This window comes from Xenopus tropicalis, chromosome 5 (genome assembly GCF_000004195.4).
Source record: "Xenopus tropicalis strain Nigerian chromosome 5, UCB_Xtro_10.0, whole genome shotgun sequence".
In the NCBI taxonomy this organism is placed as follows: Eukaryota; Metazoa; Chordata; class Amphibia; order Anura; family Pipidae; genus Xenopus; species Xenopus tropicalis.
This window is the reverse complement of record NC_030681.2, coordinates 145,770,117-145,789,446: the sequence shown is the minus strand read 5'-3', so window position 1 is coordinate 145,789,446 and position 19,330 is coordinate 145,770,117. Positions and strand designations below refer to the sequence as shown.

Genomic DNA, 19,330 nt, shown 5'->3' with positions numbered 1-19,330 from the left:
TAAGATTTGACAGATATCAATCGGGCAGGTTTGATTTTTCCGTGTCATCGAGGATCACATCTGCTCATTATATGGTCCTCACTCCGACGTGTCTTATTCCCGTCATTATGATTTGATCATTTGGCCCAAGGGTCATTTAATTGCATTACTCCGGTATCCCCCCCCATAGGTGGGCATATCAGTGGAAAGATCTCCTCCTTTGGCGGCCTCACCAAATGAGGGAATCTTATGGTGTATGGCCACCTGGGGCTGTGCTATCTTTAGGAAGGGTATTTCCAGTTCCTATTTTCATGAAATTCTATGACCTTTAGCAGTCTTAAGATTCTAAGATTCCTTGTCACCTCTTATTGGCTAACCCAGGTTATATCCAAACTGTGTATGTAATATTGCCATTCGCTAACCCTGAATGACCATGTCTCACATCGATTTGCCTAATTCCTGTTGCTTCTGCCATTATCTCCCCTTCCCCCAGGAGAGCCAAGCAAGAGAAAGAAAACCTCTGGCTGGAAAATCTTAAAAAAGAAGAAGAGGAGAAGCAGCAGCGCTTAGAGGATGAGAGAAGAAGAGAACAGAAGCTTCTGGAAAAGCAAAAAGCAGAGGAGGAAGCGACAGCACGGCAGAGGGAAGCCCAGCAAAGACTGGCAGAAGAGAAGAAAAGGCAGGCCGAGAGGGAAGAAGAACAGAGAAAGAAGCAGCAGGAAGAGGAAAAACGCAGGCAGGCCCAGCTGAAGAAGGACCTGGAGGAAAAAAGCAAGGCAGAGGATGAGGAGAGAAGACGTAAGGAAAGTGCTGGCCGTAAAGATTCTGAGAAGCGAATCTCCAAACTTAGCCTGGATGAGAAGTTTGCTGACAAGCTGAAGAATATTGGAGGCAGGAACGCCAGCTCTGAGCGAGGGAGAGAAGGTAAAATAATATGGTCTGCGGAATCCTATGAGTGTTGGGTAAAGTGGAAAATATGCCCAGCAAATCAATGTAGGCAAGGAATGGGGATCTTAGGGGCAGATTTATCAAAATGTGAGATTAGAGCTCCCCACAGAAAAAGTCACCCACTTTCTATTCATTCCTATGGGATTTTTAGAAGCTTATTTATTAAATGGGGAACTTTAACTTTCACCCATTGAATAAATACACTTCTAAAAATATCATAGAAATGAATAGAGGGGGGTTGATTTTGTTGTGGTGAGCTCTAATTTCTCATTTTAATAAATCTGCCCCTTAAACTGCTTCTTATAAAAGAGGGTCTTACTCAGCACATAATGCAATATAAGGCACATATATTAATATAATTTTGGTTACTAAAGCCACAACATAAGGCAGTGGTTGTTTGTTTCCATTTGACGTCCTGAATTTGGTCAGGCATCCCTCTTGGCTTCAGCCATAGTTCATATGACTATCTAGGGCAAAAAATAAATGTTCTCCCAAGTTGTAACATAATTAAGGGGGCCTATCATCCAGACATAAAAAACTGTAGAAAAGTTATTTTTAAATTAAATATGAAACCCAATTTTTTTTATTTATTTATTTTTTTTAAATCTCAGCTGTCAGTCATATATTGCCTGCGCCACCTCTACACCTCAGGCAAACAGGTAGGGCAGGCAATTTCACTTTCCATTCTTCACTTCCTAGATGCCACTGCACTCCTCACATTCCCCTTCTTTCCTCACAGTCTACAATTGTGTAGCCAGTGCATATGCATGGGTATCAGGTCCCCATTCTGGTGCATACAGAAGATTTTGGGATGATAAAAAGCTTGCCTTAGTAACATTGTCCACAAAATGGCTCCTGCCTGCTTGCTGTGAATGTGAATTCCAAGACTGAAGGACACAAGATTTATATAGTTAATATAGTTTATATAGTGTAAGTAAAGGTTTTTTTTCTCAACAAACATTATAGAAAGCTATTTGGAAGTATGTCTATACAAGGTCTATAGTATGTTTATTACTATGCTTTGGGTACTACCTCAGTAGAGGCAACACATGGCTTGGGCCATTAGACCCTGTAAAGTCTGTTGTAATAGTGTTTATTCTTCATTCTTTGCTCTCTCCAGCCAACACCACCAGCGTCTCCGATAACAGAAGGTCCTCAGCAGCTGCATTTGTCAACTACACAGCCTTGTACCCGTTCGAGGCTCGAAACGCAGATGAGCTGAGCTTCAATGCTGGGGATATTCTCCAGGTATGTGCATTAGCATATTCTACCGCTGTGATGAGAGCCCAGAGTCTTTCTAGTGGTTAGGGTTTTTTCTTTCCATTGTGCTTGCTGCAGGCTTGGAAATTGCAATATTAGGGATTCTTTCTTTTTCTTTTTTAAAAATACCAATTATTGTTTTTGACAAGCCATTTCCATGTATCCACTTTTTCTCTGTAAGCTTTTGGCGTATTCGTGTATAGTGATATTTGGGATAGTTTAGCTGCTGGTATAAGGGTTTCCTGTGAGGTTAGAGGCGCTATGTGACCTGCTTTCTCTGGGCTTTTGATCATTAGGTGGACGAGAAAAACATAGGGGAACCAGGCTGGCTGTACGGCTGCTTGAGAGGAAATGTCGGCTGGTTCCCTTCCAACTACGCAGAGAAAGCCACTGAGATCGAGGCACCACTATCGCCGAAGAAGGCCTTACTGCCTCCCACTCTCTCTGTGTCTACCTCATCTCCTGCCAAGTAAGCTAATGGCACTGCTGCAAAACACTCTAAAACCAGTGACACCCTATGTAGGGGAGGTCAGATCTTCCTGCACCAAATCCCTCCAACTCTAAATCTCGTAGTGTCACTTGCTGTAATGCACATCTATCTAAGCTCCCATTAGCAAGTCATACCATATTGTGTTGCTAATGTTTCTGTACACTCAAGGCATTTTATTGCTTATGGCTACAAGTCATGAACTTAAAAGGGCAATTAACACTTCTGGTCAACTTGACCCCAGTAAACCAGGCCTTTTGTTTAAACAATGTTCTATTGATTTAATTAGAACAGGTTTAAATGTTTAATTGATGAATAGTTTAATTTTGTTACTCATTGATTAACTGTCATTTCACACAGTTCTTGCTTGAAACTGCACATAAGCACTCTATGGGCCAAAAACACACAACAATCATCTGTTAGCTTTTCCCAGTTGGTCTATAAACATTAATGGAAGATTTAGGAAAGTTGGGGCTGATAGAGAGGGGCAGCTGTGGGACTGGGGGTTAATCCTGCTGCAGGGACTAATTGAGAGAGAGGCAGCTGTACCACTGCTACTCACTAATCATGTGCATGGGGTGCAGGACCCACTACTCACAATGTATAGTATGCATATATACACTGCCTTCTTTCCAGTGAGTGCTACAGACCTCATCTGTGTGTGTGCGCCTGGGGCCTTATAAACTCCTCCTTAATCATCACATTGAGACACAAGCACGCCATTGGGGCTCCTTTATAAAGGCTGGCAAATGTGCATTTGGGCAGCAACCTATAGTAACCAATCATTAGATTCTTTCAGGCAGCTGCAGGTATAACAATGAAAGAAAACGTCTTTTGATTGGTTGCCATAGTTCAGGTGCAAATTTGTACAGTATTTATAAATGACCCCCAGTGTGAAAAAGGGGGACCTTTATGTTAGAAAGCTAATAACCTTTTTTTTTATCTGACTGCTGATTCAACAGACAAAGGAGGATTAAAACCAACCAATGAGGTACTTACCTGCTTTAATAAAATCTAAAGCTCACGTGGAACATTGCTGTGTAATAAAACTTAAAAAAAAAAAAAACTGTTACAATTCACTGCCATTTGTTGAATGGTCTGTACCCTCCCAAACCTGTGGTGTGTATATACATAGATATGAGGACAGAATGGTATCCTGCAATGAATATGAAGCATGGTTATTAACAACTGGAGTTTTTGATTTAGTACAGTATTGTGTTGCATTCTGGGAAATAAGCCCATTTTCATTTCTGTTCCATTTTTAGGCCACTTTTGACGAGTAAATCCTCTTCGGAGCTAGATACAGAGTATCAAAACCTTCCTTTCTCAAGCCTTAATGTAAACAACACAACATGGCAGAAAACATCTGCATTTACCCGAACTGTATCCCCGGGTACTATCTCACCAATGCACGGCCAGGTTGGTTTCATTGTCTTCTTGTTGTTGGCTACTAGTAATGCCTACGGGCTAAGGGACTGCAACTAAGGGAGTTACAGTTGGACAGCATGCTCATTGTCACGGGTTGAACATCCCTGTTGTTGTTGCTCATAGTTAAGGGATGTTTCTCTAAAGCATTATGTATCTTAAATAACTTAACCCTTTAATATATATTTTATAATTATGTGTAAATTGTTAGGGCTTTCTAACTAAAGGATTATGTTTGGTTCATATTTAGGGGCAGCCGGGGGAAAGTGTAAAGGCGCAGGCACTGTGCTCCTGGACTGCAAAGAAAGATAACCACTTAAACTTCTCCAAAAATGATACCATCGTCGTACTGGAGCAGCAGGAAAACTGGTGGTTTGGGGAAGTCCGAGGGCAGAAAGGCTGGTTCCCCAAATCTTACGTTAAAATTCTTCCTGGCACCGATGCCAAAACTCCAGAGTGAGTATAATATAATGGGTCATACAAGCTCACCAAGCCAATGAGGCTTCTCTTTTCACTGGATTAACTCTGAAACCCCCATCTAAGTCTTTCTTGCTTTCCGTTGTAAATACTTGGATATGCTTTAATATAAAGTGGGGAATTCTAGACTAGTCTACAACCCAGTGTTATCCTGGCCATCCATTACTTTCCTCCACACTGACTTATTTAAACGGTTGTTCACCTTTTAACTTTTGGCATGATTTAGAGAGTGATATTCTGAGCCAATTTGCAGTGGGTTTATATTGTTTGTATAAAAAAAACTGTAATTTGTATAGTAGTTATTTAGCTTTTTGTTCAGCCACTATCTGGTTGCTAGGGTCCAAATTACCTTAGTAACCAAGCAGTGGTGTGAATGAGAGACTGGAATATGAATAGGAGATGAATAACATTAAAATTGTAGCCAATAGTTTTTTTTGCTGCTGGGGTCAGTGACCCCCATTTGAAAGCTGGAAAGAGGCAGAAGTTTAAAGGCAAATCATTCAAAAACTAAAAAGAGAAAAAATCGAGCCCATTTGAAAAGTTGCTTAAAGTTAACATAAAGGTGAACCACCCGTTTAACAATAGTAGATACACAAAGGGTGCCACTAGCTTTAACAGGAGAGGTTCAGTGTTGATTTATGGAGCTGATTCCACTAAGTGTGATCACGTAGAGAATGACAAACCTAACGGTGCCACGTACTACACTTAGGGGCTGATTTACTAATCCACGAATCCGAATGGGAAAAATTCGGATTGGAAAACGACCATTTTGCGACTTTCTCGTAGCCGTCACGACTTGCGTGCATTGTCGCAACTTTTTCATAGCCATTACAAATTTCATGAATTGTTGTGACTTTTTCATAGCTATTACGACTTTAGCGAATTGTCGCGACTTTTTCATATTGAGTGCTCGAAAAAGTCCCAAAATACCGATCATTACGAAAAAAACGCATTCGGACGCTTTTTGGGCGTTCGTGGATTAGTAAATGTGCCCCTTATTGTACATTATGTATCTGAGTCCTCAGTGTAACCTGCTAATTCCTCTCCTCCAGACCAGGCCCCCCAATCTCCCATTGGTCCCAGTTCCCAGCACTTTCACCCACCGACAGGGTGTGCACAGTAGCCTTTGAAGCCATGCTCCTCACTGATACTCACTCCGCACTGCCAATCTGTGCATTTGATTAGCAGGGGAGGACATAGCCAAACAGTGGGTCTTTTTAGCACATACACTGATTACTGATATGATATAAAGAGCCATTTTGGTTAATGAATTATATTGGGAAAAGTGTTAATCTTGCAAGCTGCTAACACGTTGGTTGGACTGATTTATGTAGAGAGTTCCACTTTTTCATAAACTTACTTGCATTTTGCATGTTTGCAGGCCAGAACCAGTATATGCTGCTGTGAAGAAGAAGCCAGTAGCACCCTCGGCAGCTGGAGAAGGTAAGGACTTGCATAATCTGAATGTAACAGGGAGTACTCTTCAATAACAGTGCTGCTCCTGCTAACCTTGGCTTTGCTTGTAGAGTTAATGTGCGGATAGTCCCCAAAGTAAAGGGAAATCTAAGAGGTTTGATTTCAGCCCGACACCTTCTGCAGGGGATTAGTATGTTCTACCTATAGCTGCATTTGTTTCCTTTAGGCACTTCAGTTTCACATACAGACATATAACTCCCTATGTGCTACTGGTAAAATCAGCAGAGGAGCGCTATGTGTGGATCAAGGAAAAGAGTTTGTTTCTTTGGCACCTCTATAAGTATTTCTTTGAGGCCAATTTCAAAGGCAAGCCATCTTTTCTCTCCCTTTTAGAGTATGTGGCCCTCTATTCCTACTCAAGTTCAGAGCCCGGAGATCTCATTTTTAATGAAGGAGACCTCATCCTAGTGACCCAGAAAGATGGCGAATGGTGGACGGGTAGAGTTGAAGACAGGACAGGCATCTTCCCATCGAACTATGTGCGGACTAGAGACCAGGAGGTAACATGAGATTGATTTTTGCTGTTAAAAGCAGTATTTTCCTAATATCTAGGTGCGTTGTGCCTTCAGCAATTTGTATGTATGATAGGACATATTTAAATAATTATTACTGGCCAGTAACAAGTTGTTTATATAAGGGGCACCTTGCGTTTTGCTTTCACCGATCATACCACATGATAGATTCAAATCAAATGATGTAATAAAGTCATTTATCTGAAATGTTATTAATTTATTTATTTGCATTCACTAATTTAGTTTGGTTACCATGTCACATTAATGTACTTCCAAGCAGGTAGAGCCATTTTAATGAGTACATAAGGACAGCTAGGATATATAAATAGTTCACGTCATTGGTTAATCACACTATAAAAATGTATTGAGTTGAGTGTGTGTAAGGGAGTCCGTATAGGATCCATTAAACGGAAATCTGTTATCCAGAAAGCTCTGAATTAAGGGAAGGCCATCTCCCATAGACTCCATTTTAATCAAATAATTCAGATTTTGAAAAAAAATATTTCCTTTTTCTCTGTAATAATAAAACAGTACCTGTACTTGATCCCAACTAAGATATAATTACCCCTTATTGGGGGCAGAACAGCCCTATTGGGTTTATTTAATGGTTAAATGATTCCCTTTTCTCTGTAATAATAAAACAGTACCTGTACTTGATCCCAACTAAGATATAATTACCCCTTATTGGGGGCAGAACAGCCCTATTGGGTTTATTTAATGGTTAAATGATTCCCTTTTCTCTGTAATAATAAAACAGTACCTGTACTTGATCCCAACTAAGATATAATTACCCCTTATTGGGGGCAGAACAGCCCTATTGGGTTTATTTAATGGTTAAATGATTCCCTTTTCTCTGTAATAATAAAACAGTACCTGTACTTGATCCCAACTAAGATATAATTACCCCTTATTGGGGGCAGAACAGCCCTATTGGGTTTATTTAATGGTTAAATGATTCCCTTTTCTCTGTAATAATAAAACAGTACCTGTACTTGATCCCAACTAAGATATAATTACCCCTTATTGGGGGCAGAACAGTCCTATTGGGTTTATTTAATGGTTAAATGATTCCCTTTTCTCTGTAATAATAAAACAGTACTTTGTATGATTCCCAACTTAGATATAATTAATCATTTGGAGCAGATCAGTCCTAGTGGGTTCATTTAATGTTTAGTAGACTTAAAATATGGTGATTTAAATTATAGACCTATTATGCAGAAAAGCCCAGCTCTCGAGCATTTTGGATAACAGATCCAGTACCTGTAGTAGCATGTTGTGCCTATACAACAAATGTGTTTCTTTCCATCAATATTTATTTGTCTCTTTCCTTGTTTCCAGGTTTCCAGTGGTGCTGGCAAAACTGGAACATTAACCAAAAAGCCTGGTAGGTGCCATGATGTTTTGAACCATAAATTCTGGAATGGTAGCTCAGTATGGTGCCTCGGCATATTGTGTGTTATAGTTTAGTGGTAGCTGGGGGTGAGTGTACGTTACACGCTTGCACTATACAGTACACTGATTTAGCAATGAAGCAACGAGCCATAGCTGCAGTGTGCAGAGCAGCCATGTTACATGAATTGTCTTTCCTTATTTTAGAGATAGCCCAGGTGACCACTGCATACACTGCCACTGGCACGGAGCAACTCAGCTTAGCACCGGGGCAGCTCATCCTCATCCAAAAAAAGAATCCCTCGGGATGGTGGCAAGGAGAGCTGCAGGTAAATAAACGGCTTGGCCCCCTCAAAACCCTCATTCCCAGCATGCAACTGCAGTTTGTTACATGGTTCTCTTGTCTCCTTTTGTAGGCGAGAGGCAAGAAAAGGCAAAAGGGCTGGTTCCCAGCATCGCATGTTAAATTACTCGGACCAAATAACGAAAAAGCTGCTCCCGCCTTCATTCCAGGTATGTTATGGATGAGCAAATGCCTATTAGTTACCCTTGCCTTACTATACACACTTGGTTACAATCACAGGGATTGCTATATGGTTACGTGTTCATTCTATAGAGAAAAAATTAGCCTGGGTGGCCTTTTAGCTACAGTATGATACGCTGCATTGCCATGAACACATTGTGATAAATTGTATGGGATTAAAGGGGCGGTTCACCTTCAGGTTAACATTTAGAATGGCCTATTCTTAGCAACTTTTGAATTGGTCTTCATTTTTTATTTGGTATAGTTTTTGAATTATTTGCCTCCTTCTGACTATTTCCAGCTTTCAAATGGGGGTCGCTGACCCCAGCAGCCAAAAAACTATTGCTCTAGGTTACTTTTTATTCCTTATATTTTTATTTACTCCCATATTCCTTTTTTTCAAACCACTGCCTGGTTGCTAGGTTACTTTGGACCCTAGCAACCAGATAGCTGCTGCAATTTCAAACTGGAGAGCTGCTGAACAAAAAGCTAAATAATTCAGAAACCACAAATAATAAAAAAAATAAAGACCAAATGCAAACTGTTTAAAAGTTAATTTAAAGATGATCAACCCCTTTAATACATAACCCAATGCCCATGATTAAAAGGGATCTAAACCCAAATAGGAAATGATTTAAACTTAGAATGTTCCACTTAGCACCTTAACAATTTACATGAATTTTCTATTTTTAGTGGTTTCTGAGATATTGGCAGTTTTACACTGCTAATACCAGGCTTGCAACTCTCTTACAGAGATACCGTCACTAACTCCCTATTTGTAAAGTAGAACTATATACCATCTGTATTTGCCATCTGCTCATAGTCACTTAGTCCTGTTGTCAGTGAGAAAGCAGCTCTGAAGTTTGAGCTGAAGCCTAATATTAGGCATCTAAAACTGCTAATATCTTGGAAGTCACTAAAAAATGTGTCACTTTTCTCTCTTACCCAGTGTGCCAGGTAATAGCTATGTACGACTACATCGCCAACAACGAAGATGAGCTACACTTCGGCAAGGGCCAGCTTATTAACGTGCTAAATAAAGATGATGTTGATTGGTGGCAAGGGGAAATCAATGGCGTGACTGGCCTCTTTCCTTCCAACTACGTGAAGATGACCACAGAGAGTGATCCCAGCCAGCAGTGTAAGTAATCATTCCACTCGGACTTCTAATGGGATAACAGGCAACTTGGAGCCTTCCAGCTGATGTTAAAGTACAACCAGCTAATGCTGAGAGTTGTAGTTTACCAAGAGTTGGAGGGCACGCTAGTTTGCAATTGATGCAATGATAATGGGAACAGCCTCATTGTTGAGTTGTTGTAGGATTATGATTTCAATGGTGACCAAAGATATATTTATATTATATGTTGTGTTTGGACTATATCACCTGTTACAGCACCGATGCTGAAACTGATTATTTTGTGAACTCATCATGCGCTAACACAATATTCTAAACTTCTATACCAAGGGGTATATTTTTTGTGTGTAAGCCAACATCACCGGTGATGTTGCCCATAGCAACCAATAAGCAATTACAATTGAACAGTCACCTACAAAAGCAAAGATCCGATTGGTTGCAATGGGTAGCATTACTGGTGATGTTGACCTGCACGCTATTAAACATGCCCCCCTGTGTATTCAAGGGAGGAAGGCCCCTCAGCACTACCTTGGGAAGCCCCTTTTATGTATTTTTATATAACTTGTGCTTCTTAGTTCATTGTATGTATGTTTTATTAGGGAACTGTGTTTTTCAGATAGATATGAGCAGTAACTTGCCATATTCATATAATAAAGTAGATCCCAAAAGAAGGAAAATTAGGAATTGCTTATAAGGCATGTTTCATCCTGTGCAATGTCTGTGGGTAATTCCTAGCTATGACAAACAGGAGGCGCTGTTGTCTTTGGCTTGTCAGGGCAGGCCGCCGCCCACAGGGAGTGCGCGGGCAGTAGCCACACCCCAAACTGACCAGATTCAGTGGAGAGCAAAGAGGAAAAACAGTTGCAGGGAGAAAACTGGGTTTGCGGTGAGCTCAACAAATGAGTGGGAGCTAGGGGTAATATATGGGGTATCCTGACATCATAGTTCTGCTGTGAGTATCCCTTTAAGGCTATACCAAGGGCAGCTGCAGTTAGAAGTAAATATATTTGCCATTAAATGCGGCATATTCTCTTTTTAAAGAAGGGTTATTACGCATGCAAGCCTCTCGCCCAATCAAATCGATGCTAACAATGTGGCAAACTGCTGCCGTGTGGTATTTTTGCAGTACTGTATTTCTGAGTTTGTTTGCCCCTGAGCACTGCCGTATGCTTGCCGCTGACTGAGGGGTCCCTAGGCCGTTCTGTCCTGGCCCCCAGACACTGGCTCTGCTGCTTTGCACAAGGATCCAGGGAATGTCCTTGCACTGGTACACTCAGCAGCCTTTCTCTGGGACACGTTACAGGAGTTGTAGTTAGACACACTTGGAGGGCTACAAGTTGGATTTCCTAGTGTTGTCCAGAGTAGCAAGTTCTGCCATATGTACGTAGAAAATGCCTTTTTGGCCCTTTTTTTCCAGCAACAGTGAGCGCTATAGCCAGGTGGCATTGTAAGTTTCAGGGCAGAATAGGAAGGCAAGTCATCCGAAAACCCATAATTACGGATAAAAAACAACTGATAAAGAATAGGTCTATAACAAAGTATAGGATTATTTAAAGGTGAACCTTCCCTCTAACTAAAAGATCATAATGTTAAGGTGACAAAAACAATTCCTTGACCATTTTTTAGTAACAATAGAGAAGGAAAGGCAAATGTGCTGCCAATAGAGCACTGTCTGGGGGGGTCTGTCCCAACATATTGTCTATATTTTGTGGCTTAGTGGCCTGGATGGTGGCCATACTGTGTTATGGAGCACAGCTGATATACACAAAGCTTATTGGGCCCCCATAGAGACAAGCCCATGACATATCTCCAGTACATGTCCTGCTCTTTCCCTCTGATGTACTGTATGCTGTCCCTTCTTATATGTGCCTGGCTTTCTCCATGGTTTGAAAATTGCCCCAAAATGTGTTTTGTTTTTTTGTTAAAAAAAATAAAAAAAACCCCGATTATAGTGTCTTGGGGCACGGGGTGGTGACCCTTTATACAGTCACACAGGCAATCACACGATAGGGAGTTTATGGGCACCATATGCCTGCATAGGGCCACACTTACCACAAGCCATTCTAGCTATTTCCCAGAATTCCCTCACTCTCCTGACTCATGCTTTCATACCTACAACCTTTCTTTACTGCTACCCTGCAAAGCATTGCCAGTACCTACCTTCTTCTTAATGAGGTGGGCAATGAAAAAATACAATTCTAAGCAACATGTTGTTATGTTTACTTCCCCTTTAATGACATAATCACAAACGTAAGTAGATCCTTCTTGTTGCCCTTTATAGCGAGCATGTATATAGTGTTGTTTGTGGCACCCCAGGCGACCATTTTGCTTGGCACGCAGTAGAGTTGCTCCTTATGTGTAGTACCATGATGCCTTGCCCTGTGTGCCCTGTGTGCCAGGGAGGCAGTGCAATAGTTTCATCCCTGGTGTGTTTTCTCTTTTATTTTTAGGACACAGTGTTCTCTTCCTGTATGAAAGCACTACAGAGACCCACTATCCAAGCCTGACTATAGCGCCGACCCGATCTTTGGCTTCATGCGAATGATAAATCCACCGCAGCCTACCCCTCTGGCGGGACCACCTCTGGCATTAAATTCTCCTCTGCTTTCTCTTGCATTGTGTGTGTGGAAGGATAGTGGGTCTTTGTGGGGCTTCCATTGCTTTCTGCTTGGTTCTTGAAAATGGCCGTGCCACTTATACATTCTAACCAATCAGTCTGTGGGCAAAGCCAAATTGCAGCATGCATACCATTGAAATGGGGGGGGGCTCGCCATGCATACGGGTGGTGGTCTTCATACCCATGGGTGGTCCTTTAAAGCTATTGCAGGGGGTCTAGGCACACAAAGACCCACTATGCGCATCAGATGCACTGCTGTACAGATAAATCACTTTGTAACGGAGGAGTTTCAGTTCTGTATTGTTTCAGGACAAGGTACAGGGTACTTGCTGTGTAAATACCATGTGTGCAATAATGAATGTCTATTGGTGCCAGCTGGGGGGGGCGGGATTGGTGGGTGTTTGGAAAGTTTTATAGTTTAGACTCTCTGCTGTTGATACCATTTTTATATGAGCAAATGGAACATATAGAGGGCCACCCTGTGGCTGCAATGCCAAGAGCAGAGGTTGCCGCTTCATATAAAGTCCCTATGCTGTGTGGCAACATTGCTGCATGGCCGGCTAGCTACCTGCACAACATGGCTGCTGACTGTCCATTTAGAATGTGTATTCCAGCTGGTATTAAGTGGCAACCAACGTAGCAGCCGACAGCTGGAGAAACATAGGATGAATACAATTGGTGTATGTGTTTTATAGTGTTCTATAGCCGCTCTCTTTGTAAGTGTAATAATGTGCTTTATAAGCATTACATGCCTTTCCCAAAATGATTCCAAAATGCCACGCTCGCCCGAACTACCTTTTTGTATTTGATCAAAAATAACAGATCTATTCTTTATGCACTTTACCTAATGATATATCCCCATGTAAGGTTTATCCACGCTGTGGTTCTGCAGCATTATACTATACAGCAACGTACGCCAAGCATGCTGGGATATGTAGTTCACTAACCACTAAGAGTGCCACCGAATGGATAACCCTGCTCTGTAACCATGGCCAGGGGGGGGGAAGCATTGATCTGAAGTATAAAGTAGAGATCAGTACCATAAACCGTTGATCATTTTGATTGATTCACCCTTTGTTTAGGTTTATCCACTGTCCAAGCATTCATTCAATGTCCTTACTGCTAACTAAGGGCAAATATAGCAAAACACCGCTTGTAAACAGGAACTATATACCCTTCATAGAGGTTATTTAGCTATTAGCCAGGTATGTGACCATATTTATACCATACCTGCTTCTGTAGGGAGTATAGTTCTGCTATACAGTAAGCTGATTGGGCCCAATGTATCTCTGGCTCTTTACTGTTTGGCTGTAATGAGCGTTAAATCAGAACTATATAGATGTGCACTTTCTACCGATAAAGGCATTTGCCTGTATCTCAGACTAGAGCTAATGATACCTATTGAATTTAATATATATAAAATATATAGTTAAGTAAGTGACAAGCAATTTTTGCTACAAATTGTTGCAAGTATAGAAGGAATCATTTTATAATCATATTTAAATGTGTGATTGTGTGAATCCCTGTTAGAGAAGCATTATTAATGTCACCTATATCCTATAGTCACCTATATCCGCCCACCGGCTCTTCAGTCACTTTCCAACTACAAATCCAAGATCTATCCTGATAGCCACTGGCTGCCAATCAAGCTTTACATTAAAAATACACTTCAGGGGGTATTTAGGTGTAGCTGCTGAACAGTGAGGTGTGTACAGCAGTAATTCTGTCCAGACCATTGGTCATTAATGCACCTTTATCTGGCTGAGCCCACATAGAGACATCATGTGCCCCGCTGCCACATACTTGGCACGTTTATCCCAAAGTGCAGCGGGGGCTGCTGTGCCAGAATACCCCTACACCAGCTCCATGCACCCTGTAAGTTTAGCTATAGTGCCAAATTGAAAGGAAGATTAAATTCAAGCTGAATAAAGAGTACGAGGTAACATTGCAGAAAAAGACCCATTTTCCAGGAACACTGGTACAAACTATTCTGAGTAATAGAACTTTTCTTAGTCTAGGCCTTGATATCATTTGATAACCATGAACTAATAGCACTTAATATATCTTTTAAAGATTGGCATTCTAAATGTCCATGGTTCAGTGTCCCTAGCTGGTGTCTTTGGGCTCGTGCAGGTACTGTATATGTGCTGTATAGGATTCAGTCACAGCCCCCCTCATGGTAAAAGTGCCAGTCCATCTGCCACTAATAATCTAAATTTGATTTAAATGCTATGTGTTGCATTGTGTAAGATCTGTGTGTAATTGTGTGGGGTTCACTTTGATGGCCGCGGGTGCCATTTTGTTTACAAGAGCTAGCCTGTGGGCCACTGATTGTTACATGATTGCATTAGATGCACTGATCTCCCAAACACTTCCTCATTGCAATCATAACAACGAGAGACCCCACGTGCCACGAATGATGCCTGTGCCTCTGCATGTAGCCTCAGTATGAGAGCTTTCCTGTGTGCCACTAATGGCAGTAAAGCCTCCTTGTGTGCCGCTGAGTATCAAAAGCTCCTTATGGTTTAAGAACCTTCTTATTTGCTAATAATTGTGTAAGAGACTCCATATGTGCCACATACAGAATTAGGGTCCCCTTATGCATTACTGATAGTATTATAGCCTCCATATCTGCTATGGTTCTAGGCTACCTAGGTGATAGTGATTGTCCAACAGCCTCCTAGTGCACTGCTGGTGGTCTGAGGGCTTCTTCAAGTGCTACTGATTCTAAAAGAGGCTTGTAACATACCACTGATATATGTCCACCTCCAGAGGCCTCCTTACATACCACTGATATATGTCCACCTCGAGGCCTCCTTACATACTGCTGATGTATGTCCACCTCGAGGCCTCCTTACATACTGCTGATGTATGTCCACCTCGAGGCCTCCTTACATACCACTGATATATGTCCACCTCGAGGCCTCCTTACATACTGCTGATGTATGTTCACCTCGAGAGGCCTCCTTACATACTACTGATGTATGTCCACCTCGAGAGGCCTCCTTACATACTACTGATGTATGTCCACCTCGAGGCCTCCTTATATACCACTGATATATGTCCACCTCAAGGCCTCCTTACATACTACTGATTGGAGCGTCTCCTTATGTCCTACTGATGGTGTGAGAGCCTCCTTACATGCTACTGATAGTTAGTGAACCTTTTTATGTACTACTGATAGTGGGAGAGCCATCTTACACACTACTGATGGAGGAAGATCCACCCTCTGCTCTGTTGATGATTGGGGAGCTTCTTTATGTGCTGAAGCCAATGAGAGTATCTTCTTATGTATCACTTGATAATATGAAATTGTATTGTGTTCCAGCAGCCAGGACTTAAGGTTTTTGAGATTTTAGCCTTAAGAAATAGTAAGTTTCGGTGGTGATTGACCATTCTTACATTTGTTTAGTATTTGTTTTGACCATATAACACAGAACAGGTTACGTTATAATTTGTTATTTTTGTCAATGCCTCAGCATAGGCCTCTTCTAAATACAGTGTTTCTACTGGTCATCTTGGGTGTTTTAGTAGCACTTAGTTGGCTTGGCAGTAGCTTCTGTAGGTAAGTGGATTAGTGGGAGGTGGTCCACTGTTGAGCATGGACACCTTCAGGGGCCATCAAGCACTTTAACATGTTATTTCTGATTTATGTGGTGCCTCCAATTACAGTGTCTATCCTCCCCCAACCAACCATCCCACCATTTAGGTCTTTCCAGAAATGTGGCAGTGCAGCCCCTGAGAACTAAATATTGGTTCCCAGTTTATAGAGTGTACTTTGTAACACAGGAACCACTATTCTAGGAACCCGGCAGCTAGTATTCTGGGGGTTTCATTCTACCATTGCGCATTTAGTGTAACACGTCCTGTTAGAACAAATGGCAGTGTGGACAGCTGGAAATTATTATTGGGGTTCTAACATGATGATGTAGCTACATTCCATTGGTTGGGTGGATGTTGGGATCAGTAGATATGAGCTTGAGAGCTGGAAGTGACCGGTGGACATTTTGCGTCGGGCTATTTGCTGCAGCCCACCAGTCTCAATTATTAGAACTTGATAGATGTTGTTGCAGGAATAGATACACTTTGACAACCAGCATTTTCAGAAGTCCAACTCCAAACAGTATTTTTCCTTCAGTCTTTATAGAAGAAAGCTCATCCACTGTCATTCAAGCTAGGCACAATGGTTGCAAGGGATTCTTATATGATGTGTTTGGCGCCATTATGGTTCTGAGGATCATTCCCTGACAGTTCCTGGTGCCATGTGTGTCCTTGGGGTGAGTGTGTAAGCGTATAACTGTGTGAATAAGAGCACAAGGCTGCCTCAAACCTTTATACCCATAGATCTGGTAGGAGAACATGTCTATCTTACAGCTTTGGTATCGTCTGTCACTTATTGTAAGGATGTCCTGTGGCCTTGCGTATTTTGTAGTGTTGGACTTGCTAGAGCCCTCAGCCACAGTGCTCATTATCCCATATAGTTTATGCCTCAGAAAGGAGATGATCTGCTCTTGTAACTTCATATCAGAGCACCAGCTGTATCTGGCCTCCAAACCTAGGGTAACAGTCAAGAAGTGATGGCCTAAATGGGATCACTGGTGGTCACGTGGTGCATCCTGCTGGGGCCTGACCTATCAGGGTTTGGGTTTGCAGAAGAATTAGGGCAAATGAGGGGCATACGTTCCTAGAAGCTGCCTTCCTAGATCTTTCCCACTTATACAGTATTTCCTAAGCCCCAGGTTATGGTCATGTTGCCGATGCCCTGAATGTATATAAAAATAAATAAATAAATAAAAGCTCCCAGTAACATAATCGTCCGTTTCTGTACAGACAGTATTCCAGTGATTTCCTGTTCAGACTTTATGCCACGAGAACCAAATACATCACATGAATGTACAAAGCTGAATTGCGACTTGTGTTGCGCCGCTGCAGTGTGTACTTTGCGTTGTGTTCAGCTCTTTGTGATGCTTCCGTTGCCTTAAATAGTGTGTTGCAATATGGGTACAAATGTGTCGATTTTTTTGGGAAATTCATGCACTTTGGCAAAGCGTTGTTAGCATGGGGGGTGGGTTTGGATTTGCATTTTGCTCAATGAGAGAAGTCCACATGTTGACATGTAACTATGCAAACATGTTTAATAAACGTTTGTGGATGATCACACTTGCTGTTTCCTCGTGTGTTGCATTACAGCTACAGGGGAATATTCCCTTTTGGTTTTCTTAACTAAAAACTTGCCCCAACTTGGACACTGGGCCAATGATCAGATCATTACAGAGGCCCGTGGAGACCCATCGGCCAATACAGGATTCTTATACCTTGCCAGTAGATATGTAGCAGAGCCAGTTGTCGGTTTGCCCCATACACAGGCCAATAAGGTTCTGGCCAAGTTGTCAGCTGATATTGGCCTGTGCACGGCCAACTTTACTAAAGGTCCCCATACACAGGCTGATTGTAGCTGCTGATATGGGTCCCTTGGACCGATTTGGCAGCTTATCGGCCCGTGTAGGGGCAGAAACGACGGCTATACCCAACCGATATCTGTGAAGAGATCGGGTGAAGATCCGCTCACTTGGCGACCTCGCCAAGCAAACTAATCTTCACGTGTCTGTAAGCCTTAGAAACCAATCAGCAGTTACTGTACTTGTGTCATTAGAATAATGAAAGCAACATCTGGTTACTATGGGTTACAGGGTAAGGACATTTTTGGTGGAGTTGCACTTATCTCTAAGGGCAATGACACCAGGAGATAAGTCACTGGTGATAAACCTCCTCTAACCGCGGGCAACTAATCTTGAAATGCTTTCCCCTCAGCAATAATGTAAATTGCTGGTGGTCCGTTGTTTCCTTCCCACCAGATACAATGCTAATCATCGGTGGAAAAACATTTGTGGTGTGGCTACTTTGCAAAATAGTCAGAGGTTGCCTCTCGAGGAAACTTCCGGCTACTTCAGAGTAGCCGCACCTCAAGTTTTCCCACCGGTGATTTGCATTGTATCCAGTGGGAAGAAAACAACGGACGTTTTGTTGCCTGCAGTAGCCACAATTTATCACAACAAAACTTCCTGTGTGTCATTGTAGCAAAGAATGAAAAAAGACAGAAATGCACAGATCCTTTTTTTAAATGGATTCTAGTCAAACGTGAATGTGCACATCATAAGTCGCCCTACAAGGCCCCCTAGTGAACACCGATTGGCGACAAAAGCAGATAGTAGCACGGCTAGTTTTAGGGAACAGTGAAGAGAGAATTTGCTCTGGCCACCCATCATCTGAAGGCCTTTTAGATCAGAGGACATATGTTTTGTAGCAAATGTTATATGGTTCCAGTTTATACTGTACATTAGGAACACCCAGCCTGCTGCCCTCAAGCGATTACTGCAACCTCTAGCGCCTCACCGGTAGCAGGTAATGGCATAACAAGAAAAGATGAAAACCTGTATTACAACCTGAATCCCATCTCTGCAGGAAGCAAGGTGGCCTTTAGAAAGGTTTCCTTGTCCTAATCATTGATTGATAATGGTATTGTTCCATTCTGTCCATTTGTGGAGACCTTTTGACCAGATTCAGACCTCCATGATGGTTCAGTGGGATCTATAGACCTCTCATATGATGTAAGCAATTTAATAATCACAATAATCAACCCACTACATCAGTGGTTCTCAACTTTCCAAATGCCGCAACCCTTTAATACGATTCCCATGTTGTGGTGACCCCCAACTATAAAATTATTCCTAAGACCATCGGAAATATGTGTTTTCCTATGGTCTTAGGCGACCCCTGTGAAAGGGTCGTTCGACCCCTAAAGGGGTCCCAACCCACAGGTTGAGAACCGTTGCACTACATCGAGAAAGTTGCAGTGTAGTTTATAGCCTCCTGTAAAAGAATAACACTTCAGAAGAACAGTAACTAAGCTACAAGAGAGATGGACGGAGAGAAGAATGCTGATGTGGGCGTAGCGAATGGAGCAGGAAGCAATTGAGGAGCATTAACTGTTCAGGGAATAACCAGTGATTAAGAGGTATGACAAGCGTGCCAATGTATGTTTGTATTGCTTAAGAACCTTCCTATCACCATAACATTTTGTCGTAAGTGATGAGGAAAGCCA

The 19,330-nt window shown here is 42.0% G+C and overlaps 1 protein-coding gene across 2 annotated transcripts in view; it reads left to right on the top strand.

Annotated features, from left to right (window-relative positions):
- itsn2 (intersectin 2) overlaps nt 1-19,330 on the top strand; it is a 71,798-nt gene that overhangs the window by 39,888 nt on the left and 12,580 nt on the right. The window contains exons 18-29 of one of the 2 annotated variants that reach the window (XM_031902996.1): nt 473-903; nt 2,048-2,175; nt 2,484-2,656; nt 3,940-4,093; nt 4,350-4,555; nt 5,958-6,019; nt 6,386-6,552; nt 7,903-7,948; nt 8,161-8,282; nt 8,370-8,466; nt 9,426-9,617; nt 12,062-17,388. In XM_031902996.1, the coding sequence (XP_031758856.1) occupies nt 473-903; nt 2,048-2,175; nt 2,484-2,656; nt 3,940-4,093; nt 4,350-4,555; nt 5,958-6,019; nt 6,386-6,552; nt 7,903-7,948; nt 8,161-8,282; nt 8,370-8,466; nt 9,426-9,617; nt 12,062-12,063 (1,780 nt within the window). In that variant the 3' untranslated portion in view covers nt 12,064-17,388. Of the gene's footprint in view, nt 1-472; nt 904-2,047; nt 2,176-2,483; nt 2,657-3,939; nt 4,094-4,349; nt 4,556-5,957; nt 6,020-6,385; nt 6,553-7,902; nt 7,949-8,160; nt 8,283-8,369; nt 8,467-9,425; nt 9,618-12,061; nt 17,389-19,330 lie in introns of those variants that run through there. The other variant, XM_004918186.4, reaches the window with a different exon arrangement.